The sequence below is a fragment of the Mercenaria mercenaria genome, chromosome 19 (genome assembly GCF_021730395.1).
Source record: "Mercenaria mercenaria strain notata chromosome 19, MADL_Memer_1, whole genome shotgun sequence".
Taxonomy (NCBI): domain Eukaryota; kingdom Metazoa; phylum Mollusca; class Bivalvia; order Venerida; family Veneridae; genus Mercenaria; species Mercenaria mercenaria.
In genome coordinates this window covers 23,875,522-23,902,902 of record NC_069379.1, presented here as the reverse complement: position 1 = coordinate 23,902,902, position 27,381 = coordinate 23,875,522, and the positions used below count along the sequence as shown (strand labels likewise).

General features: G+C 35.3%; 1 protein-coding gene across 1 annotated transcript in view; it reads left to right on the top strand.

The window, feature by feature from the left end:
* The first annotated feature begins 3,748 nt into the window (after nt 1-3,748).
* LOC123541778 (CTD small phosphatase-like protein 2) overlaps nt 3,749-27,381 on the top strand; it is a 127,929-nt gene continuing 104,296 nt past the window's right edge. Inside the window, exons 1-2 of the mRNA XM_053531233.1 lie at nt 3,749-3,834; nt 19,162-19,285. Of these exons, the coding sequence (XP_053387208.1) occupies nt 19,178-19,285 (108 nt within the window). The 5' untranslated portion in view covers nt 3,749-3,834; nt 19,162-19,177. The remainder of the gene's footprint in view (nt 3,835-19,161; nt 19,286-27,381) is intronic.

The following is a 27,381-nucleotide window of genomic DNA, read 5'->3' as shown; positions in this document are numbered from 1 at the left end:
AATGGGAAAAAGTTTCATATTATGTCGTTCACGAATAGCATAAAGAGTAACGGCGAACTCGGATCACCCTGTTTCAAGCCGATATCACATAATCACAACTGAAAATATCTGAACATGTACCTTTATAACGTACGCAAGATTCGACAGTACTGTACATGGACTTAATTGCGCGGACTAATTTAGAGCTAACGTTTGCTGAGATAAGTTTCTGCGAAAGAAATGGCCTATCGATTTTATCAAAACACTGTTGGTAATCAATAAAGATGCAATAAAGTTTATGACCCGAATTAAGCCCTTTTGGGATTATAGAGTGTAATATGAAAATGCAGTCACTAATAGATTTTCCATTTTGAAATCCAAACTGATTATCAGAAATTTTATCGTATTTTATTGACCATAAAGTTAGTCTATTTAGCAGTAATTGTGAATATACCTGTGCCATTGTGTTAATCAGTGTAATCCCTCTGTAATTTTTCGCTTCATTGATATTTCCCTTTTTGAAAGCTAGTGTAATAATCCCCTCTCCCCATGATAGTGGGTAGTGACATAGTCTCCCGTATCCCCTCTCCCCATGATAGTGGGTAGTGACATAGTCTCCCGTATCCTCTCTCCCCATGATAGTGGGTAGTGACATAGTCTCCCGTATCCCCTCTCCCCATGATAGTGGATAGTGACATAGTCTCCCGTATCGAATAATCTGTTATACAGTTTAAGCAAACAAGGGGAGATAATACTAAATGATGCTTTTAACATTTCACTTGTAATATTGTCACTACCCGGCGATTTATTATTATTCTGAGAGAAGATGGCGGTATGTCACTCATTTTCGGAAAGAAAAAAATGTGTCTAATTTATCATCCTGATTTTCCGTAGAAATATCTCTTTCATTTTCATCTGTTAGCGTTTTTCCAAGTAATTTTTTAAAATGCATATGTAAATCTTTCAATAAAAGTGATTCCGAACTTTCAGATTGATTTTTCATCTTTTTATTTATATTTTTCCAAAATTTCCTGGGGTTCTTATTAGCTAATTTTTCCAATCGCTTCCCTTCATTAATTTTAAAGTTTCTTTTTGCAATTTTCTTTACTTTATTATACTGTGTTCGCGCATGTACGTTGCGTCTAGAAAGTTCACTTTTATAATGTGTAAAATTGTTCCGTGTACTATTAAATATTTTCTTTTCGTTTAAACATCTTTCGTCGAACCATTTACATTCTTTTTTTTTAATGGATCTGTCTTTCTCGGTTTACTGTCTTGGCCAAAAATATCAGAAGCTGTCTCTAACAATAATGAGGAAGAGTTGCTCAAACAGAATGAAGACCTTTGATTATTTTTGTTGATAAACATGCTTTTCACAACAGAATGAAGACCTTTGATTATTTTTGTTGATAAACATGCTTTTCACAACAGAATGAAGACCTTTGATTATTTTTGTTGATAAACATGCTTTTCACAACAGAAATACATTTAAGACAGAATGATGACATCTGGCTATAATCATTGTCTTAAAGAAAACTTAGTAAAGTCTGAAACTGTAGCTAGCAGACCTAACTAGTTAGAATCAAAGTTGAATTCATTAACTTAAGAGCTATCCCATACGATTTTATGAGTAAAAGTTTCGTGTTCTGCGGTTTTTTTTTTGGAGCATTTCCATATTTTCTCGGAAGACTAAAGACTAGCGGTGCGTGATCTGAAAATTCATTAAAGGTCAAGATATCAAAATTAAGGAGAGTATTGAAATCCTCTGGGTTTAAAAGTAAATATCTATTGTACTTTGACCTCGATGTGAACAGTATGTGTAATTACCTACGTCACGGTCACATGAAACCCGACCGTTAGCTGTTAGAATACCTGTTGTCATGCATAAATCTAGTACATGTCAATCACGTGATCTTTATTGGCGCGTTCTGAAATTTGAACCCTATTAACAAATGACAGGTTTTCATCTAAGTATTTATCAAATTCAAAATAATCTGTAACAGAGGCTGTACGAATATTAAAATCGCCAGTTATATAAATCTTGCATAGCTCATTATATTTCAAAATATCACTTTCGAGACTATCAAAAAAATCAAATCCATCCTCTTTTACCACATTAGAGTTCATAGGTGGTACACAAATATGGCATGTAAACATCTTCCTCAAACAAAAATAGCTCGCGCCTTAATCTTATCCAAATAGAACCGTACTGATTTTTTCACATATATAAACATATTTTCTTAAACTGTTTTAATAATAAAAAGATATTCCACCACTATATCTTCCTTTTCGAACACTGTTAGTTTTATTCCCAGGAATTTGAGTACAAGAAAAACCGTCTATATCATAAATAAACTGGTCAGTTTTTGAAATCCATGTTTCATTAAAAAAAACAAGGTCATACTCGGAAATAAATAAAAGAAAGTCACTGTCAACAATATTCCTTATTAGGCCATTAACGTTCCAGAATAAAACCTTTAAAGGTTGCTCTTCCCGATCAACGAGGTTCAATCACAGATCTTTTTTTTCATCTATGTGCCTTATTGTGTTAATCAAATGTCTGTTAAGTCATGGACTTCTTCGAAACTATTGCGCGGAAATGACGTTACCCACAAAAAACAAAAAACAACAACAACAAAAACAACTGACGTTAGAATAAGTTTTATTCACCAATTTTGGGCCCTTTCGGACACACAATTTTGACAGGCAAGTATACATACAAAGGCCTAAAGAACATCTAAGCTAAACTAATGTAACTAAAATAACTATATCTGATACAATAACATATTATCAAAAACGACTAGAATTTATATTTAGTATCTAGGAGTTTCCCCTGATTTATCATTTTATAATATTTATGGGCATTGGGTAGACCGAAATTAAAATGTCAATTTGACTAGTCTAATGAAGTTTTCATGTTTCTAGTAAACCAGACACAGGGGTATAATATCAGGAGACTACGTCCTCGCGAGCGGTTTGACCTAAACGGAAGATAGACAGCGATACACTAAGTAGTAAGAAAAAATATCTACAGTTCAATATCAAATGGTCATATTATACCAATATCACATACATATGACTAATTATTCTATTGAAAACAAGATGTTACTACACATAATCCAGTGTTTAATGCAAACTCATTAGGCCTACTGTGTTTCTTCTTTGAAAGCAGTCGGCTATAGGCCTATATAATGACAAAAACTTTTTAACACTATTATCTTCATTACTAGGTAACCAAATAAATTTATTTTGCACGATGTAATAAAATGTAATAACAGGAGAATACGATCATTGTACAATTATTCCAATATAAAATAGATAGTCAAACATAGTAGGCCCCTACAGGTTGACCTAAAACTTTGTCCGGGTCGTCCATAGTATGGTCTAGGTCCAATGATATGGTCCGGGCGAGTCGTCCATTTACAACTAAGGTTTACTAAAAATGTACATTGTTCGTCTTCGTCTGTACTAGTTATTCTGAAACATCCAGAAATATACTTTCAGTATATTTGGTAAAGATAATGACTTGCAGTGATCTGAAACGTGGTCCGGGTTGTCCCGGATATGGTCCGGATTGTCTAATAATCTTGGTCCGAGATATTTATCTTATAGATCTACATCAACAAATATCCCCTATAATTTTATATAGTCGGGTGATAAATCTTTTCTTTTCATGTTTCACTGACACTGAGAGTCCCATACATAAGAATACGGTGTGGGCATGAAAGTTATTAGAGTGCATGCATACCTTTTGTTTACTTCGTATTTAGATTTCTGCTCATGCGCTCTTTCTATCATACGGGCACTTCAGCCTTCGCGCGAAATGGTTTGTCGGACGTAAACACTTCAAATTTGGTAGGGTTTTAGTGATATTACTTGTTGTCTCGTAATGATCTATAGTTCTGTTAATCTGCTACTTACGGTTGCATCGTTATGTCATAATGTGTAAACCGTTTTCTCGTCAGTCCGCCGTACAGACTAGAAAATCTACCGGACAGTTTTCGTTCAGTTTGGCACAGCGCCCGAGATAGAACTCTGGGAAGTTCTGCATAATTTATTTGAATATATAATCGTATGTGTTAAATTTGTCAAATTTTTATCATTCTACGCAAATTTCGACCTCAAATTACGCCTATTAATGTACAATATACCGTGTAAATTCAGTGTCAAATCTATGTTTACGTTTTTAGACCTAATGACCGATTTCAAAATGTCAAGTTCACTGGTCCGTAACATTAATCAGTAGATGTTGTTTGACCTATATCTTTATCGGCATTTTTAATATGCTTTCATGTTGCATTTCATTCTGGTTTCAAACCGTCAAATAGCTTGAAATGTATATGCTATCCTTTGAATTTTTTTTTTTTTTTTTTTTTTTTTTTTTACAATTTTCCAAGGTAGCCAGGTTTCTCATCATGAGACTCATGATTGACCATATCGGCATTATAGGATAAATCCCGTCCTCCGGTATTTCCATAAATAGGATCAGGGGGTCTTGCGAGATTAACCGTTATACTGACCGTGTAGTCCAAATAATTGTACTCGAGAATTGAATATCGTTATATTTTTTTGACTTGTCGATATCCGCCTCCGAGTACAAACCAGAAAAGGAAAAGAATGTGATAGCACTGTCCCCTTCTTTGCATAAATAACACCCAGTTGAATCCGTTGGGCGGGAATTGTGTTATAATAAAGCGACGGATCAAAAAAAGAAATACATATCCTGGATGTACCAATTAACGGTGTATTAATGATTGATATTCCACAATACATGACATTTGATTCATATGCTTACTAAAATTAAACTCATTTTCAAGAAACAAATATTTCCTTTTCATTAAACAGGTCCCAGAAAAGTCACAAATTAGCTATATAGCTAAATTCTTAGCTTATATAGCTAGAAATTAGCTATAAAAACCAATAACAATTGTTTAAACATATGTGTATATTAATGTTAAAATAATTATTATCCCATTCAAATGGTTTATGAGACAAAGACAATCACAAAGAATGGAGATCTATGCAGTTTCAGTTCAATACATGTAGCGAATTTCTGCGATTGTCATTTATACATTTGTCTTATACTACGATGATTATCACAAGTGAAAAATTCAGTGTTGATTATCGCAAAAAAAAAATTACTGCCACAGTTATTGAAAATGTCACTACAAAAGTCTTGGATTTGTGTTATTGTCTTTCATCTTATAAACCTTTTGGAGTAATTATGACCATTTTGCATCTTGTTTTCACATATTTTGCATTATTGGTATTGGTTTTATAGCTGATTCTAGCTATATATAGCTAGATTTAGCTATATAGCTAATTTGTGACTTTTCTGGGACCTGTTAAAAGTTAATTTTATTCACCTGGGAACAGAATTATCGGAAATAATAGGTCATGTTTTGAACCTACGTGGTCGCCATCTTGGCTGTTTACAGTTACCTATTACGGATGGAATTGTGGGAAATAATGCTATGCATTAATATCATCCGAAACACAAAATAACAAGAAACACAGTGATAAGTTCTGGCTACTGGATTTTTTAATCTGCGTGGGAAAGAACCAGGTAATTATAACATATAACATGAATAAAATAAATGAATATTATCACAAACAGCACTTTGTTATTTGTTTGTCAAAATCACAGATAAACCAGAATTTCACATTCAGTGGTGGCTTAAAGAACTCATCATGACTCCTTAAACAACTTCACAGCACCGCGTATTTCAGTGTGTCCAATGGACCACACTTATCACACTTTAGGCTTGTAACTGTAATGAATACAACAAAAAAACTTACCACAATGCATAAACATGCACACAATATTGAATTGAAATTTGTTTCAGTTCTTAACATGAAAAGTCGGAAGTTTAGTTACAGTATAAATTTTTAAATTATCAAATAAGGGCGCCAAAAAGCGCATGTGCGAGGCCAAGTGCTTGATGACGTCATTTACAAGAGGAAACTCCTTCTGTCACATATGTTCTGGGGAATTATTCTTAATTCATCGAGTGTTATTGAAGTTTATCAGTAAAGTACACTGGAAAAACATATTTTTATCAATTCATATCGAATAAATAAGTAACTTACCCTTAGGAGGGACATATTTCATGGAACATACACTTGACGAATTGTCGTGTAATTTTGTAAACAAAGGGTTCCGGAAGTGCTCTTCCGGAAGTAAATATTCAAGATTTTCGGATTGCACCGGTAATAGGTTACCACCGGTAATAAGTGATGTGGGGATACATAGAAAGCCTGTAATTTTTCCTTTCCAATGATGTATATATTATCTAGATTCCTTAAAAAACTTTCAAACTAGGGCAGTTAAAAAAATTCAGAGGTTTAAATCGCGTGTACTACATATTGGAAAATGGCCGATTCAGGTGAACACATTCTCTACATGAAGCGTTTTCATTGGTCACGCCTCCGACCGCCATTACATGAAGACGATTGAAACGTTAGAGGTTTAAATTTTTTACAACAGAAATTCTTGATAAATATGTCCTGTTCTTATGTTTTTTATTTACTATTTATGATATAAAACAACGGGTAAGTTGTTAGGGCTAAAGAAAAATCGTGACTGCTGATAAATCGTAATTTCAATCGACCACAGTTTCCACCACAGTTTTGATTGTTTCTGGTTGAGACCTCTAGGTAGACAACGTAAAATATCAAAATGTAAAATCGGTCTACCGGAGGTCTCATTATTTAGACTAACTGACCGTGTACAATATTAGTGATTATTTTTGCCTGCAGATAAGGATTTAGGAAAGTTCTTACTTTCTCACAATAGAAATACTATTTTATGACCTCGGCAACAAAATCTTTGCAAAAATAATTTATTAATCTTGAAAAATGCGAATAATTTCACACCATCGGTATCGAGCCACGGAAGCGGCAGTGTAGAATAAAAGATAAAATTTCGAAAATAAAGTAAACTTTGAGGATATTTTTGCTACATCTTAATTTCAACAATGTTTTATGATAATCTGCAATACTTCTATATTCATTTTTAGCTCGACTATTCAAGAATAGGGGAGCTATCCTACTCGCCCCGGCGTGAGTGTTAACTTGAGCGTCACACGAATGTTAAAGTTTGCGTACCACCCCAAATATTTTCAAAGTCCATTGAGATATTGCTTTCATATTTTACATACTTGTTTACCATCATGACCCCAGTCTGTAAAAAGGAGGAGGCAACTCTATCAAGCATTTTGACTGAATTATGGCCCCTTTTCGACTTAGAATATGCTTATTGTAATGTTAAAGTTTTACTCATAGCTTATATTATACTAGAATAGTCGGGCGCGCTGTCCACTGACAGGTCTTGTCTTTGTTTAAACCTTGAAAAAAGTATAATATTAAACACTACAGCTATACAGCGTAATGGCCGATACCCCCCTCACCGTAAAACCGGGATGGGTGTTTATTGGTGGCTAATACCGGAAAACAGGATTTATCCTATAATGTTGATATGGAGAATACTGGGGTACTTAACATGCGCTAAACGATCTAAAGAAAACAACTCACCTCAGTTTTTTGCTCGACTATTTGAGGAAAAAGTAGAGCTATTGCACTCGCCCTGGTGCTGGCGTCGGTTCAAGTTTTTGATTAAGTCAAATACAGTGTATCTCTGTTACTAGCAAAGCTTTTAACTTGAAACTTAAAACAGTTTTATACTTATTATATAACTTATTATATACTATCAAAGTCTACACCAGGAGAAACAATCCCCATAACTCTGACTGAGTTATGCCCCTTTTAACATGGAATTTTTTGGTTAAAGTGTTATAAATTAAGTTTTTACTGCCAAAGCTCTAATCCAGAATCAAGCACTGAGAAAATTCGAACTGACTTATTCTGATGAATTGAAAAAATTAATTATTTGGTTATTGTTTATTAATTTCTGCGGAGTATGATGCCATGTTGAAATCTGACAAGTCAAAAGTTGTGTCCCCTGATAACGGTGTAACCATAAAAAAGTGTCGACTACGGAAAGCCTGATACTCAGTTATGTTAATATTTCCCAAGACTACATGTAAGTTTACAGTCTATGATTTCAGACAAATTCCAAAAAGTTTTTCAACACAGAAGGAACACATTTAGACTATTCCAAGTCTAAAATTTTGGTGAGAATTTCACCAATTAAGCAAAGTTATCTTGTGAGAATATACATTAAAGTATTTTTTAAATGACGGAACCATACATCAAAACAGCGATTTTTTTCCCTATATAAATGGTACCGAATATCGGCCAGGGTTTTCCCTCGGAAATTTTGATAGGGGGTCATAATGACCCCTTCATGTTCGACTTTGGGGGTCATTTTCAGTTTCAAGGGGTCATTTTTTTAAGTTTCAAAAAATGAATGAAATGGTAATGAAATCTGTATTGTATAAAAAAATCCAATAGAAAACAGTGTTTTTGTTAACTTGCAATGTGCTGTTTAGAACAAAAAGAAATACATGTACATCTACAAATTAATTTTTTACACTTTTTTTTAAATCAGACAGTAATTGCAACCTGGTCAGAATGATTACCTTGATGAAGTTTAGACCAAGTTCGAAAATGGGTCATCTGGGGTCAAAAACTAGGTCACTAGAAAAAACCTTGTGTATGCAATAGAGGCTGTATTTTTCAACTGATCTTCATGAAATTTAGCCAGAATGATTACCTTGATGAAATCTAGGTCGAGTTTGAATATGGGTTATCTGAGGTCAAAAACTAGGTCTCTAGGTCAAATCGAAGAAAAACATTTTGTATGCAATAGAGGATGTATTTTTCAATTGATCTTCATGAAATTTGGTCAGAGTGATTGCCTTGATGAAATCTAGGTCGAGTTTGAATATGGGTTATCTTAGGTCAAAAACTAGGTCACTAGGTCAAATTAAAGAAAAATCTTGTGTATGCGATAGAGACTGTTTTTAGCTCACCTGAGCAATGCTCAGGTGAGTTTTTCTGATCGCTCAATGTCCGGCGTCCGTCGTCCGTCGTCTGTCGTCTGTCGTCCGTCGTCAGTCAACATTTAGCTTGTGTATGCGATAGAGGCTGTATTTTTCAATTAATCTTCATGAATATTGGTCAGAATGATAAACCTTGATGAAATCTAGGCCGAGTTCGAAAATGGGTCATCTCGGGTCAAAAAACTAGGTCACTAGGTCAAATCAAAGAAAAACCTTGTGTATGCGATAGAGGCTGTATTTTTCATTTAATCTTCATGAATATTGGTCAGAATGATAACCTTGATGAAATCTAAGCTGAGTTCGAAAATGGGTCATCTCGGGTCAAAAACTAGGTCACTAGGTCAAATCAAAGAAAAACCTTGTGTATGCGATAGAGGTGGTATTTTTCAATTAATCTTCATGAATATTGGTCAGAATGATAACCTTGATGGAAATCTAGGCCGAGTTCGAAAATGGGTCATCTCGGGTCAAAAACTAGGTCACTAGGTCAAATCAAAGAAAAACCTTGTGTATGCGATAGAGGCTGTATTTTTCAATTTTTTCTTCATGAATATTGGTCAGAATGATAACCTTGATGAAATCTAGGCCGAGTTCGAAAATGGGTCATCTCGGGTCAAAAACTAGGACACTAGGTCAAATCAAAGAAAAACCTTGTGTATGCGATAGAGGCTGTATTTTTCATTTAATCTTCATGAATATTGGTCAGAATGATAACCTTGATGAAATCTAGGCCGAGTTCGAAAATGGGTCATCTCGGGTAAAAAACTAGGTCACTAGGTCAAATCAAAGAAATACCTTGTGTATGCGATTAGAGGCCGTATTTTTCAATTGATCTTCATGAATTTTGGTCAGAATGATATCCTTGATGAAATCTAGGGCCCGAGTTCGAAAATGGGTCGTCTGGGGTCAAAAACTAGGTCACTAGGTCATATCACGTAAAAAACCTTGTGTATGCGATAGAGGCTGTATTTTTCAATTGATCTTCATGAATTTTGGTCAGAATGATTACCTTGATGAAATCTAGACCAAGTTCGAAAATAGGTCATCTCGGGTCAAAAACTAGGTCACTAGGTCAAATCAAAGAAAAACCTTGTGTATGCAGTAGAGGCTGTATTTTTCAACTGATCTTCATGAAATTTAGTCAGAATGATTACCTTGATAAAAGTCTAGGCCATGTTTGAAAATGGGTCATCTCGGGTCAAAAACTAGGTCACTATGTCAAATCGAAGAAAAACATTGTGCATGCAATAGAGGATGTATTTTTCAATTGATCTGTATGAAATTTGGTCAGAATGATTGTCTTGATGAAATCTAGGTCGATTTTGAATATGGGTTATCTGAGGTCAAAAAACTAGGTCACTAGGTCAAATTAAAGAAAAATCTTGTGTATGCGATAGAGACTGTTTTTTTCAATTGATTTTTATGAAATTTGGTCAGGTTGATTGCCTTAATGAAATCTAGGTCGAATTTGAATATGGGTCATCTGAGGTTTAAAAACTAGGTCACTTGGTCAAATCAGAAAAAAACTTCTGTATGTGATAGAGGCTGTATTTTTCAGTTGATCTTCATGAATTTTGGTCAGAATGATTGCCTTGATAAATCTAGGTCGAGTTTGAACATGGGTCATCTAGGGTCAAAAACTAGGTCATATCTAAGAAAATGCTTGTTTTATCGCAAGAGACCAATTTTTTGGTCCAATCTTAATGAAAATTGGTCAGAATATTTGTTTCCTTGAAATCACTAGGTCAAACATGTTTTACACTGTTATGGAGTGTTTCTTAGGTGAGCGACCTAGGGCCATCTTGGCCCTCTTGTTCAATTTTTCTTCATGAATATTGGTCAGAATGATAACCTTGATGAAATCTAGGCCGAGTTCGAAAATGGGTCATCTCGGATCAAAAACTAGGTCACTAGGTCAAATTAAAGAAAAACCTTGTGTATGCGATAGAGGCTGTATTTTTCAATTGATCTTCATGAATTTTGGTCAGAATGATTGCCTTGATGAAATCTAGGCCGAGTTCGAAAATGGGTCATCTCGGGTCAAAAACTAGGTCACTAGGTCAAATCAAAGAAAAACCTTGTGTATGCGATAGAGGTGGTATTTTTCAATTGATCTTCATGAATTTTGGTCAGAATGATTATTTTGATAAAATCTAGGCCGAGTTCGAAAATGGGTCATCTGGGTTCAAAAACTAGGTTACTAGGTCATATCACGTAAAAACCTTGTGTATGCGATAGAGGCTGTATTTTTCAATTGATCTTCATGAATTTTGGTCAGAATGATTGCCTTGATGAAATTTAGACCAAGTTCGAAAATGGGTCATCTCGGGTCAAAAACTAGGTCACTAGGTCAAATCAAAGAAAAACCTTGTGTATGCAGTAGAGGCTGTATTTTTCAACTGATCTTCATGAAATTTAGCCAGAATGATTACCTTGATAAAATCTAGGCTGATTTCGAAATGGGTCATCTGGGATCAAAACTAGGTCACTAGGTCAAATCGAAGAAAAACATTGTGTATGCAATAGAGGATGTATTTTTCAATTGATCTTCATGAAATTTGGTCAGAGTGATTGCCTTGATGAAAACTAGGTCGGTTTTGAATATGGGTTATTGAGGTCAAAAACTAGGTCACTAGGTCAAATTAAAGAAAAATCTTGTGTATGAGATAGAGATTGTTTTTTTCAGTTGATATTTATGAAATTGGTCAGGTTGATTGCCTAAATGAAATCTAGGTCGAATTTGAACTATGGGTCATCTGAGGTCAAAAACTAGGTCACTTGGTCAAATCAAAGAAAAACTTCTGTATGTGATAGAGGCTGTATTTTTCAGTTGATCTTCATGAATTTTGGTCAGAATGATTGCCTTGATAAAATCTAGGTCGAGTTTGAACATGGGTCATCTAGGGTCAAAAACTAGGTCATATATAAGAAAATGCTTGTTTTATCGCAAGAGACCAATTTTTTGGTCCAATCTTAATGAAAATTGGTCAGAATATTTGTTTCCATGAAATCACTAGGTCAAACATGTTTTACACTGTTATGGAGTGTTTCTTAGGTGAGCGACCTAGGGCCATCTTGGCCCTCTTGTTTTCAATTGATTTTTATGAAATTTGGTCAGGATGATTGCCTTAATGAAATCTAGGTCGAATTTGAATATGGGTCATCTGAGGTCAAAATCTAGGTCACTCGGTCAAATCAAAGAAAAAACTTGCGTATGTGATAGAGGCTGTATTTTTCAATTGATCTTCATGAATTTTGGTCAGAATGATTGCCTTGATAAAATCTAGGTCGAGTTTGAACATGGGTCATCTAGGGTCAAAAACTAGGTCATATCTAAGAAAATGCTTGTTTTATCGCAAGAGACCAATTTTTTGGTCCAATCTTAATGAAATTTAGTCAGAATATTTGTTTCCATGAAATCACTAGGTCAAACATGTTTTACACTGTTATGGTGTGTTTCTTAGGTGAGCGACCTAGGGCCATCTTGGCCCTCTTGTTATTTGAATTTGGTATTGGAAATCTGAATTGGGTAAAAATAATATCATTACCCAGCCTTTTCAGAAGTAATTGGGTATTTGCTAAAATCAGTCGGGTATTTCACCAATCTCGCACAAATAATTGAGTATATTTTGCTTAAAGTATACATGGTATATATCATTAACAGGATTTACTAACTACATAAAAGTACTTTAATGGCACCCTTCAATGTTAATACAAAAATGTATTTAAAATTGTAATGAAATGTGATTTATTAAAACAGTACTGGTACTGATGATAAACCCGGACAGATGATAAAGTCGATCACCATAGAAATATTCAATTGCAATCGGTTATTTTTAAAATTGAACACACCAGAGATCTAATAGTTTCTACTTACAACACCAACTGGTGTAAATAAAAACAAAATTGGTAAATATTCCGTATAAATAAGTGACTTACATTTATCTGTATAAAAATTATTTATCCAAAATTACTGGGGAAGAGGGTGTTTTTTGTGCATGCTCACTGTCGCTACATGAAGGCCTGACATCGGGTCACTTTTTATTACTTGATCAGGAATGATTGTTGCAGCTTTTTGGGGAAAGTTTCAATATATAATACTACAAAGAAAATTTTGTAAATGACAAAGTGGTCAAATTTATCATCAGTCAACCTTCATACAGTCCCCATTTTACAAACTCCTTTCAAGGCCCCACCTGTGTGAGTTTGCAAATAAATAGAAATTTGTATAATGTAAAGTTTTCAACAAATGTTAAGCTTTATTTTGATACCAACTATTGATTACAAATTGCAGAAATAAAAAAGTTACAGGTAAAAAACTTCATTTTCTGTTCGGGTTTATCATCAGTACCAGTACTGTCTAAATGCAGTTGGAGATCAATTCATCCACAATACTGAACGATGTGTTCACCGCAATATGAGTTATCCCATAAGATGTCATCCAGTATCGGTGACACTACATCGTCACAAACAGATAACTATCATTGCTTAATAGCAAAATCAGTTTGATGTTATTTGGACACTTTGTTAACAATTTTTACTTCAATAAAATGTAAAGAGGTCGTTGAAAAAACATTGTTGCAGCACAAATTAGTGGGATATTTTGCTGTTCAACATTGACAGCTATCTGTTTGTGCAATGTAGCAGTGTACGAAATTCAGATTTGAATCCAATAGCCCGTTCGGGCTACCAGATTAAAATTTTCCAAGCCCGACATCAATTTCACTAGCCCGAACTTTAACGCCTTAAAATACATAATTTTTGCACCATATAACATTTTGTTTTACAGACATCTCTATGCATGTTTGAAGTAATAAAAAAGACATACAGTACATGTTTGCCATGTTTTTGAAAATTTTTAACTCGAAATACTCCAGTCCAGATCAGCATCGTCAGAGTCCAAAAGCATCGGACATGACACTCTTTGCCAAAACGAAATCTAAACTGATATGCCCGATTTTTTAGGATCCGCACTCGCCAATTACTGCAACTCGGACTGTTGACAATTTGTAAGATGTAATACCAAGTGCTGAATACACATTACACACACGCTGATAGCATAATTTAAGCTCCACCTACTGCAGGTACTTGTGAGATTTTTGCGAGAAGTGTGAAAGCTAATCAAATTATCCGTTACGCTAGAGGTGATTGTATTCAGCCAATTAGAGCTGCGGTAACGTCTTTGGCACTGTGTTTGATTGTCAACAAGTAAGAGTGCAAAAACCAATAATTCCATAAGCGTTTCTCAGTCTGGAAAATCACGATGCAGTACTCGTTTAATTAGCATGTTTTTTTTAAACAAATGAGGAAAATTCGGTAGCCCAGTCGGGCTTGTACCTGTGGAAAATCGGTAGCCCGAGCTGAAATTTGGTAGCCACGGGCTGTCGGACTACCGTGAATTTCGAACACTGATGTAGTGTCACCAATACTGGAGAACATCTTATGGGAGAACACATATTGCAGTGAACAGTGGATTAATTGATCTCAGACTGCATTAAAAGTGAGAAAAACACTATGGAACAAAAGTATCTCAAAAACATCAAATGATTGGAGGAAAATAATATCTTTGGTACTATGAATTAAAATACACGTGTTTACATTGCTTACAGGTATGTAAAAACAACTTTAAAAAGAGAGTACTGTTTTAATAAATCACATTTCATCACAATTTTAAATACATTTTTAGCTCGACTATTCAAAGAATAGTCTAGCTATTCTACTCACCCTGGCGTCTGCGTCACACCTTGGTTAAGTTTTTGCATGCAAGTACATACAGCTATCATTTAAAGGCAAAATTTAACTTTCGCAAAACTAACTAGTTATATCCTGACTTGAAAATTTGTAGTTTACATGAGACTATTCCAACTACTAGTAGTATGAACTTCATGTTTCAAAACTAGTTCAGTCCATAACTCTAACATTTATTTGGCAAATTATGCCCCCTTTTGGACTTAGAAAATTCTGGTTAAAGTTTTGCGTGCAGGTACATACAACTATTACTAAAAGGCATATAGATTTGAAATTTCTTTTTTCTTTTTCTAGATCAATTACCTACCTCACTGGGTCAAGTCCCATAACTCCGACATGTATTTTGGCCAAATTATGCCCCCTTTTGGACTTAGAAAATCCTGTTTAAAGTTTTACATGCAGGAAGCTATCTCCAAAACTACTACAGATATTAAATTGAAACTTCACGTTTCTTCGGGGTTATAAAACTAGTTGATAGCACCAAGTGCCATAACTCTGACATGTAATTTGGGCAAATTATGCCCCCTTTTGGACTTAGAAAATCCTGGTTAAAGTTTTGCCTGCAAGTACATGCAGCTATTACCAAAAGGCATATAGCTTTGAAACTTATTTATTCTTTTTCTAGATCAATTACCAACCTCACTGGGTCAAGTTTCATAACTCTTAACATGTATTTTGAGCAAATTATGCCCCCTTTGGGACTTAGAATATTCTGGTTAAAGTTTTACATGCAAGTTACTATCCCCAAAACTAATGCAGATATTGAATTGAAACTTAACATGTTTCTTCAGGGTTATAAAACTAGTGGATAGCATCAAGTCCCATAACTCTGATATGTATTTTGGTCAAATTATGTCCCCTTTCGAACTTAAAACTCTTTTGATATTTAACATTTTGGGTAATAATTTCCTGCTTCTGTGACAATATTTCGAATAGTCGAGCTTGGCTGTCTTATGGACAGCTCTTGTTGTATTAAACATTGAAGGGTGCCATTAAAGTACTTTTATGTAGTTAGTCAATCCTGGTTAATGATATATACCATGTATACTGTAAGCATACACAATTTAATTTAAGCCACAAGAAAAAAATACTCAATTGTTTGTGCAAGATTGGTGAAATACCCAACTGGTTTTAGCAAATACCCAATTACTTATGAAAAGGCTGGGTAATGATATTATTTTTACCCAATTCAGATTTCCAATACCCAATTCAGACAAAAAGCAGGGTTGACGACTACACGCCCAGGGCGGGTAAACCCGCCAGGGAAAACCTGGGTTTTCCCAGGTTGGGCAATACTCCTAAAAATGAATGAAGTGGGCAATACTGGGCAATAAGAAGTTTTTCTATTATTTTTTTTTACCAAAACAATTGCAGGTTTTTTTTTTACGATTGGGGGAAGGGGCCCCAGCCTGTCATTGGGGGAAGAAAATAGCGCGCGACAAGCAGTTTTGGGGGATTTTTTTCACTCGGGGGAATTTACAATTATGCATAATAAACACTTTAAACTTTGTTTTTATTACATATTCCTGCAACTTTTAGCAACTATACACACTGTCACTTAGCAATAGATGGACTTGCACTAATGTTCACTTATCATTGTAACAAGGTGGGTGGGGAGAGTTGAAATGCTCAGTTTAGCCGTATACAAGAAAGAAATCATTGAATATTTAAAGGTCACATGCTTTTATTCACAAAAAATGCTTTAAAATAAGAGTTGCTTTTGCAAGAGTCATCATATTATTATTAAATGCATACTTTTGTTGGCTTTTTATTTCAATTGTACTAGAAAATCTTGTAAGAAATGATAAAAAAGTCCGAAAATCACGATCGCGAAAACGTGTGACAAATATGAAAAAACGAAAGCAAACTTTTAAAATTCTTGATAAAATACCCGTTTTAAATTTCATCTTTTCACCAGAACTATTCCATACTTATAATATCTGATTACTTAAAACATTTATATTTTATTTTGTTCTAGCAAAATACCTCGACAAAGATAATAAATTTGGGTAACGGCCGATCGGCTTATTTAATCGAATCAAGCACACAAAATAATTACTTTAAATTAACAACACATACTACACAATACAGCAAAAGCTGTTACTGCAAATTAACAAGAGGTACAAACACGATAATCTGACGCTGCATTGTTTATCAATCATCTATATTACATACCGATGATAACCACCTGTCAGTTGGCGCGTGGCGTGATTGACATCTGTCAGTAGCTAATTAACATACGACGCTCCGCCTACTGCCATACTTACGCTGGTGTCGACATTCAGTATGAAGTTCACTGGGATTTTGATTGACAAGGGGCAGAGCTTTCGAACTAGTTACGCATCAAAGAGTATTACTGCGAGACAAGCAGACGCACACAGCATATTATGTGCGGGTCAGATATGAGTTTTTATCGATTTTCTCGAGTCAATACCAGAACCTCGGGTCCACTGAACGCCCTTCTAACATTTTTCTACTATTTCTAAAGGTTAAATCATTACAAAGAAGGGAAAAAATGAACGTTAATTCATAGTGTGCTGGGGTACAAAACATTAATTCTAGGGGTGACTATTGAGGCCAATTTTGACTATTGCAATACTATTGATATTGCTTAAAAACTATTGCGATACTATTCTATTGCAGGTTACTATTGCGATACTATTGCAATAGTTATCGGCCATCATATTTTATACAGTAAAGCTACCAACTGGCATTGTTACACAGTGTAAGAGACGACACTGTTTATAATTGCTGTTAACACACATTGAGATGTTTGTATAACTGAAACGGACAGAAATAATTCTAACATTAAATATTTCTTGCCTTCCTTGGCTTTGGAACAATAAGTAAAACAATAAACCTATGCAAGGTATACTCAAACGAATCGGCCATTTTGTTGCGAATGTCAACATGTTTAATAACCCAAAGCATCGAAAAAGACGAAAATTAACGGATCGGATTAAGGTGTACCAGCACTAAAGTAGCCTTCTTTCTCCATGTCCATAGTACATTTTCTCATCTAAAATTAACAGGTCATTTGTTTGTTTGTTTGTTTTGGGTTTTAACGCCGTTTTTCAACAGTATTTCAGTCATGTAACGGCGGGCAGTTAACCTAACCAGTATTCCTGGATTCTGTACCAGTACAAACCTGTTCTCCGCAAGTAACGGCCAACTTCCCCACATGAATCAGAGGTGGAGGACTAATGATTTCAGACACAATGTCGTTTATCAAATAGTCACGGAGAACATACGCCCCGCCCGAGGATCGAACTCGCGACCCCGAGATCCGTAGACCAACGCTCTTACCTATTGAGCTAAACGGGCGGGCTTAACAGGTCATTTAAATATATTTAATCAAAGTTTCTAAGAAACTAAATTTATTAATTATCTTCCAGACTTCTCAGTCCTTTATGGTAGTTTAATTCCGTGTGGGTAATTATTGTAATGGAGACGTAAACATTTTCCGAGGCGCAAATGAAAGCTGGCTCTGTTTCTTGGTTTATAAATTATAAATTATTTCTGTATTTACTAAAATTTCAAAACTATCGAACCTATCGATTGTTGAAGGAACTATCGGCGATTGTTATTGGATCGTGACTTTTCTATCGATGCATGCTATCGGGACACTTAGTATCGCAATGCATCGATAGTTCGATGTATCGTTACACCCCTAATTAATTCATAGTGTGTTTAGGTACGAATTAGGTATGAAGCGGGTAGGAATCATTTAAATGGTGTCCTCATTTGTTTTGGAATGAATATATGAATGTAAGTTTTAGATACCTATCTTTTCACCCATATATTCATATTCAATCATTAAGTAAATCGCAAAGTGTTCTGTAGAGTTCATTTCTTGCGTAAAAAGTCACGTGCATCAGCTTACGAGTTTGCAACCATTTGATGCATAATACATTTTGTAAGCTTGAAATCATAAACGGTCAGTCCGCTGTGTATTTGACAGCTTGAAGTAGCGACACGTGTCGGAAAATTAAAAGAAGCAAATGCACTTAAGCATGACATAATTATCAAGTAAATTGTAGCACCGTGGATGGTATAATAGCACAGTGGTTTTGTTTGATTTTAAAGTCAAAACATCACGCTATTGTGGTCATATTAATCAGTCTTAAGCTAAAAAAATTATGGTCGGCAGTTAAACTTAACAGTTGGTCGGGCCACTGGAAACAGCTTTTTTTTTTAAGGCTATTCTGTCTTAAAGAGCTTCTCATCATGAACCTTCATTAAACTTTGTCTGTAGCATTCTGATAAAGTCCTCTGTTAAAGAAAAATTTAAATTTCTTCAAATGGGGGCACTTTGCCCTTTTAAGAGGGCTTGGACTTTAGACTCAAGGATACAAATTTACACAAACAAGCATTGCTTTTGTTACTTTGTCTGTTTAGATCTTTGCCAGGTTCCTAACTGCATAAACAGTATAAAATATTGTTAATTTTTTTAATTACATCACAATTTCAGATGTGAAAGTTATAGGATGCAGCTTCGGCACAGAGGGGGGCGTCACAGGTTACGGCGGCGCTCTGGAGACAAGATACAAAAATCAGTAGTCCACAGGAATGAGAAACAAGGAACTGTGCAAATGGTACGTATATAGTTTCCTCTAGGAAAAAGATGTGGTCAGATTTTTTTCTCACTTGATTATTCAACTTCCCTGTACCAATTATCAATTTTTGTCCAGCAACCACTTGCAAGAGTTCAGTAAATCTTAACAGGAAGCTTCACGTCCAAAAGGAAATGGCCAGATGGGCATATTATCTTTATATTTTCTAGTCAGAAGGAGATGATATTCCACTGAGTTATTTCCCTTTGATTATTCAACATTAGTAAAGGCTATATACCAATAAAAGAAATAATGTTCTTTGTTTCATAGAAAATACAGCTACCTCAGAACAATTTTGATACAGTTTCTTGATTTTCACTACGTCGTAGACCTATTTTCCTCAAGATATTCATTACATTTGCTTGAAGAAAACAAAAAGAAAAAGGGGTGTTGAATAGTATGCAGTGAAATGCAAGTCAACTGAAATCAGGTACCCTCATATTGCCGTATTTCAGAAAGCGGTCCGCAGAATAAACACCCTACTTTGGTTTTCATGTAAACAACTCTTAAAACATGCGGATACAGACATCCCAACTTTTTCTGAATGCCAAGTGGGAGTTTTTACATTTCAAAGTGGGAGATTGATGTGTTCAAGTGGCAGGGGTGTAAAATTCCACTCGCCCGCTCGCATTGGCGAGTTAAAGTCTTGGTAGGACGAGTGGATCTCGCTGTATACTCGACCGATCGGGCGAGTGGTTTTTACGTGGTAGCTTTAATGAAATTCAGAAATTATATCTTGAAAAACGTCAACAAACTTTGAGATAGTTCAGTTGCTACTTTGATTGACTGGAATTTACCTGCGAATCGTAAAGATATCAAAACGTCATGCCGGTAATTTTCCATTCCGAGAGCACGTGCGACCTATCGTAATATCAAATTTACATCTCCGTTACTTTTGTTTATCGACACGTACACAAAAAAAAACGCGTGTAGTGCATTCATTTTTTAACATTATCGCTTGAGTTTTTCAACATCGCTTGAGAAGTAATACAATTTGAATTCTGCTAAGATTTTAATAAAATATCGACGGAAATGTAAGCAAATTTGTATGAAAACGGTCGAATTTTCATATAATCATTTGTTAAATTTCAAACAGCGCGATCTTAATTACTGATTTCTTTCTAAGAGAAAATAAGTGATACATACTATGGGCATAAAGTTAGGACTTTTGGCCAAAAAGAACAAAAAACAGAATTAAAAAATCTTAAATAATGAAAAAGCGGCAGTAATTTAAAATACATTGAGTCAAACGATTTCTTTTGGTAAAAAGGTTTCTGTTAGTGCAGCGGAATACGTTACGTGACCTCGTGGACGTAAAGTTTGCGTAAACAGAAACGTGGTTTTAAAATAAAACAAAATGATGTTGTTGCAGTTTTTAATAAGTTTTAAATGAATCTTTGTACATGTATTTTTTTTTTAAATATTCTTCTTAAACGATAATGTAAATTCTTTGAGGGCAAATAGGTCATATGACGCGAAAACTGTAATATGACGTAATGCCATGACAATCTCGTGCAACAATACCGCTTTGATCTCCGCTTCAGAGGTTATGATACCGACACACTTCTTTTAGCTCTTTGAGAGGATGTTAATTGATGATGAAAACAGGCCAATTACTTAGTTTATCAACAGAATAATTACCGATGATCGTCAACATTTTTTTTTTTCGCTTTCAAGACGGGTAGGTGGATGATGATTATTGTGTCGATATTTTTAGGGCACTTTTCAAAATAATCATTTTTCGGGAAATAAGTTTTGAGAAAATGAAAATAACTGATGTTTAATACTTTCCTGACAAATTTGGGAAACTACGTAGGGGTTAAAAATAAAAAATTAAAAAGAAACAAAAATGAATAAGCAAAAAGGAAACGTAGTGTACGAGCTATGTGTTATGTCTGGAATTTGCTTGTTGTGTTGTACATACTAATACTCCTTCCATAAAACATGACAGTATTAAAAATGTTAATTATTAGGGCGAGTGACTGTCCACTAAGGGCGAGTAGATTTTACTAGCTACTAGCCCTGCAGGGCGAGTGGTGTGAAAAAGAATTTTACACCCCTGAGTGGGAGATTCAATACTGCGGTATTTATGTTTGTGGTATTAATTACTTAATGGAAGCTTTCAGTGCATACATACTATAAACACATGTAAACTTTAAAGTGTACAACATCTCTTTAGGCCTAACAAAAAAAATTGTTTGTTTCCAGTGACATGGCCAAAAAAAATAGGGTAGGTAGGTAGGCATTTTTTTTTTTTTTTTTTTTTTTTTTTTTTTTTTTTAAACCTAACACCATCCTAGTTTAAAACAGGGAGATTATAAACCTTATAAACATGCATCCTATTGTTATGTTTGACTTACACCTGAATGTACAATGACTTTGATGATGTTTTAGCAATATAAAATGCCATTTGATTGTGTATTTAAATATTATGAAATAAATATATGCTTTATGTTTGTGTTTTGTTGTTGTTGTTTTTTCATTTCCAGAGTAGCCCATCCGATTAGCTCAATAGGTAGAGCAGTCGATCAACGGATCAAGTGGTCATAGGATCGTTGTGTCCTATATCATTCATTCTCCGCCGCTAATTCATGTGGAGAAGTTGGCAATTACTTGCGGAGAACATGGTTTATATTTGATTAAACATGAAACTTGAATGAAATCTTGCTGTGGATTCTCTCTTTAAATAATAATTTTAATATTGAATATTATTCAACAGCCAACATTTATATTTCAAACTAAAACCAAGTAAAAGCACACTGGCCAGGAATATGATTTGCATCTTTGATCTGCATTGAGATTAATACCATCACCCCCTACCCCAGTCTAAAATTCTGGATTAACTGGAAATGCTAGACAATGGAGTTTTGACTGGTATGCCCAAATTGTGAATTAATAAAGCTGCAAGTGGTTGTTCAACGTCTTACTACTATAAATCCAGGGTTTTCCCTAGGAAATTTATTTTGAGGGACATCATGTCCCCCCAAATTTATTTTTCTGGAAAAAAGAGACTATTTTGGGGGACATGTTAGGATTTGTTTGAATACTTTGATACTCTTTTGGACCTTTAATAGTTTAAATTGATTGAAATTAACTTTTAATTAATTTGAAAAATTGTTTTTTTGGGAAAACTCATGCCCCCCTTTGCTAAGAAAAATGGGACATGGACCTCGAAAAGTGGTAAATTTACCACCTTTTTGGGGGCTAGGGAAAACACTGTAAATCCCATCTAAAACCTGACTTTTCAAGACTCTGCAGGCCTCGACCTTAACTTTTTTCAGCAGGTCCACCAACTGCTGAAATCTAGGAGAGCTGCTCAGACTTTAGTGGACCTCCAATTCTATCACATAAATTCTGATGCTGTAGACGTCATAACTTCATATGACTCAAAGAAACAGGACTTATTTCTAAAAAAATTAAAAATGGAAGACTACCAATCTGGACACAATAATCATCATCCACCCGACGTCGACCCTTGTTGAAAGTGAAAAAAAACATTAATAATTATCGGTAATTATTCTGATGATAAACTAAGTAATTAGCCTTGTTTTCATCATCAATTAACACCCCCACAAAGAGCTAAAAGAAGTGTGTCGGTTATTGTGGCATCTGAAGTGGAGATCAAAGCGGTATAGTTGCCCGAGATTGTCATGGCATTACGTCATGTTTTCGCGCCATGTGACACATCACTGTCTGATCGTACTTTCTTGATTCCTTAAATTGTTGAGAAGAAATCAATAAAAAGTTTTTTCTTTATCTTTTTTTAAAAGCAAATGTGCAATATCCCGAATAAACTGACATGTAAATGTGTCGTGAACGATGATAGTGGATAGCCTACCTCTGTGACCTATTTGCCCTCAAGGAATTTACATTATTGTTTGAAAAGAATATCTAACAAAGTGTTGTGTCAAAAAATACATGTACTATGAATAATTTAAAAACTTATTAAAATCCGCAACAACATCATACTGCTTTATTTTAAAACCACATTTCTATTTACGTTCACGAGGTCACGTAACCTATTCTGCCGTGCTAACAGAAATCTGTTTGCCAAAAATCATTTTACTCCATGTATTTAAATTGCTGCCGCTTTTTCATTATTTAAGATTTTTTAATTGTGGTTTTTGTACATTCTGGTCAAGAGTCTGAATTTTATTACCATAGTATGTACAGTTTATTTACTTTAAGAAAGAAGTAAATAATCAAGATCTCGCTGTTTGAAATTTTACGAAACATTATATGAAAATCTGATCGTTTTTAAAGAATTTTGCCTACATTCCTGTCGATATCTTATTAAAACTGTATTAGTTCTCAAGCGGTGTTGAAAATTTGAAGCGATTACATTGAAAAATGAATGCACCATGCGCGTTTATTGTGTCAAAAGTAACCGCGATGTAAATAAGATATTACGATAGGGCGCACGTGTTTGTGGAATGGAAAATTATCAGCATGATGTTTTGATATTTTTACGATTCGCGGGTAAATTCCAGTCAATCCACGTAATTTTGCCTGATGTATTAATTTCTCAATTTGGTAAAGTTACCACGTAACAACCACTCGCCCGATCGGTGGAGTAGTCCATTCGTGCAAAGAGCTATAAAAATAATAATATACTTATTTGCAAAAATATGCGGCCCGATTTTACCGGAAACAAACAATTTTTTTTTTTTACGCCTTAGCACTCCAAACAAAAAAATAATAAACTACATGCAATGCAGCAGCTAATGATAATATTAACTTATTTGCACTATCACTAGTCATTACTCTTCACATGTTCATGGATTTTTCAAGTCCTGAAATGTTAATATCTAACTTGTTCTGTGTTGTAACTTATGCAAGCCTTCTTTGCAAAATTTAATACTTACTGCACTTCTAGCACTTCTGTATGTCTAAACTCAAAGCTCCACCGAGTTAAACCTGCACTGATGTTTCCTTTGAGGGGAACAAGACCTAGGTGAATTTTTACTTATTTGGCATGACAAACAATGCAACTGTAGAACCGTCAAAACAAAATGTATAGAGTTAAACATAATACAAGTTTAGGCAATAGAAAATTAACTGTTTGATTCTCATCCCTGTCCACCCATATATAAAACCCCTGGACCCAATTATTTTTATTGATAAAATTCGGATATCCAAATTTGTATGTCCAGATACTGTTGCACTTTTGTAAACATTGCCCAAATCTCCAATTTAAAGGATGTGTTTGACAAGTTGTGCTGATGCAGACAGTTTAACAGCATTTAACAGTATCTGATATTAAAAATTACCATGACATTTCCCCTTATTAAAATGATTTAAGAACCGCCTCGGTAGCCTAGTGGTAGAGCGTCCGCTTCGAGTGCAGGAGGTCATGGGTTCGATACCCAGCCGCGTCAAACCAAGGACGTAAAAAATGGTACTAGTAGCTTCCTAGCTTGGCGCTCAGCATTAAGAGGATAGTGCTAGGACTGGTCAGCCCGGTGTCAGTATAATGTGACTGGATGGGGTATCATGCCACGTGTCTACGGTGTGATATTCCAGTGAGGCAGCACTATAAATTTGGGCATTGTGCTCACTGCTACAAGTAGACACCGTCGTTTATATGACTGAAAAATTGTTACAAAGAAACCCTAACACACACAAACACGCACACACACACTAAAATGATTTAAGAGAAATGTTTATCAAAATCGGCACCGCGACAACCTACTTTCAATTTCAAAAACTTATAGAAAAAGTTAAAGCCAATACAGTTTCTGATCTAAATTTGATTGTAATTATGTCCCCCCCCCTCTGGGGGAGACATATTGTTTTTGCCCTGTCCGTCCGTCCATCCGTACGTCACACTTCATTTCCGAGCAATAACTGGAGAACCATTTGACCTAGAATCTTCATAGGTTGGTAGGGCTTATGGAGGAGACGACCCCTATTGTTTTTGGGGTCACTCCATCAAAGGTCAAGGTCACAGGGGCCTGAACATGGAAAACCATTTCCGATCAATAACTCGAGAACGACTTGACCCAGAATGTTGAAACTTCATAGGATGATTGTTCATGCGAAGTAGATGACCCCTATTGATTTTTGGGTCCTTCCGTCGAAGGTCAAGGTCACAGGGGCCTGAACATGGAAAACCATTTCCGATCAATAACTTGAGAACGACTTGACCCAGAATGTTGAAACTTCATAGGATGATTGGTCATGCAAAGTAGATGACACCTATTGATTTTGGGGTCACTCTGTTGAAGGTCAAGGTCACAGGTGCCTGAACATTGAAAACCATTTCCGGTCAGTAACTTAAAACCAATTGGCCCAGAATGTTGAAACTTAATAGGATGATTGATCATGCAGAGTAGATGACCCCTATCGATTTTGGGGTCACTCTGTTAAAGGTCAAGGTCACAGGAGCCTGAACATCGAAAACAGTTTCCAATCAATAACTTGAGAACCTCTTGACCCAGAATGTTGAAACTTCATAGGATTATTGTTCCTGCAGAGTAAATGACTCCTATTTGTTTTTGGGGTCACTCCTTTAAAGGTCAAGGTTACAGGGGCCTGAACATTGATAACCATTTCCGTGATAATTAGATTATTGAATAATAAACTGGATAATTACAATTATTATTTTGTTTGCTTTAAATGATTTTATGTGTGGTGGGCCGGTTACGATTTATAACATTTTTTATTACTGCCGAGGCTTAGTAAAAACATTCTTCGAATAAGCAGAAATTGTAAGTATTGAACAGCTGTGATGACAGAAAAGAAACTAAACACAGTTATTTTATCAAGAATTAAAATTCTAACTTTCGTTTTCCATATATGTCGCCAGTTTTCGCGACCGTGATTTTCAGAGATTTCTATAGTGCACTCTTAATGGTAAGTCAATAAAAAGGCTGCATTCAAGAAAAAATATGACAACTGTTGCAAAAGCAGCTTAGTTTGGAACATTTTTCGAGAATAAAACTTTTAGAAGTGTCAAATCCCACCCACTTTTAGGGAATGTTAAAATGTGATCTGCCTAAGAAAAATCCTTCAAAACCCCTTTTATAAATGGCAGATAATTATAAAAATGATAAGTTAACAAAACTTGATATTTTTAAATAGATTTTGGAAGGGTAGAAAGATTAGAAAAAATAATTTCTGGAGTGCTTTAAGTACTTTGGTAGTCCTACAAGAGCATCAATTCTATGCGCTTTACAGTTGACTTGTTGGCTTTATAATTTTATTGTTTCTGAAAATGTTGCAGCTCAGAGAAGAAATACCCTTTGTGATGCCTGAATAATGTTGTTAGCCCACAATCATCAGATGGTGGGCTATTCAAATCACTTTGCATCCGTGGTCCGACGTCCTTCCGTCCGTCCGTTAACAATTTCTCGTTATCGCATCTCAGAAACTACCAGGGGGATTTTGACCAAACTTTGTCAGAATGATGTATTGGTACTCTAGTTGTGTCCCCCTGAAAATCAGACTGGTTCAACAATTTTTAGCTCGACTATACGAAGTATAAGGAGAGCTATCCTACTCGCCCCGGCGTCGGCGTCTTTCCGCGTCCCCACCTTGGTTAAAGTTTTGGTGCACTTTCTCTTTTTAGCCCACCATCATCAGATGGTGGGCTATTCAAATCACTCTGCGTCCGTGGTCCGACGTCCTTCCGTCCGTCCGTTCGTCATTCCGTCCGTCCATCCTTCCGTTAACAATTTCTCGTTATCGCATCTCCTCGGAAACTACTAGGGGGATTTTTACCAAACTTTGTCAGAATGATGTATTGGTACCCTAGTTGTGTCCCTCTGAAAATCACACTGGTGCAACAATTTTTTAGTAAGTTATGGCCCTTTGTTTATTTCTATAATTTACATAGATTTATATAGGGAAAAACTTTGAAAATCTTGCCCAAAACCACAGAGCCTAGGGCTTTGATATTTGGTATGAAGCATCATCTAGTGGTCATCTACCAAGATGATTCAAATTATTTCCCTGGGGTCTAATATGGCCCCGCCCCGGGGGTCACATGGTTTATATAGACTTATATAGGGGAAAACTTTGAAAAACCTCTTGTCCAAAACCACAGGGCCTAAGGCTTTGATATTTTGTATGTGACA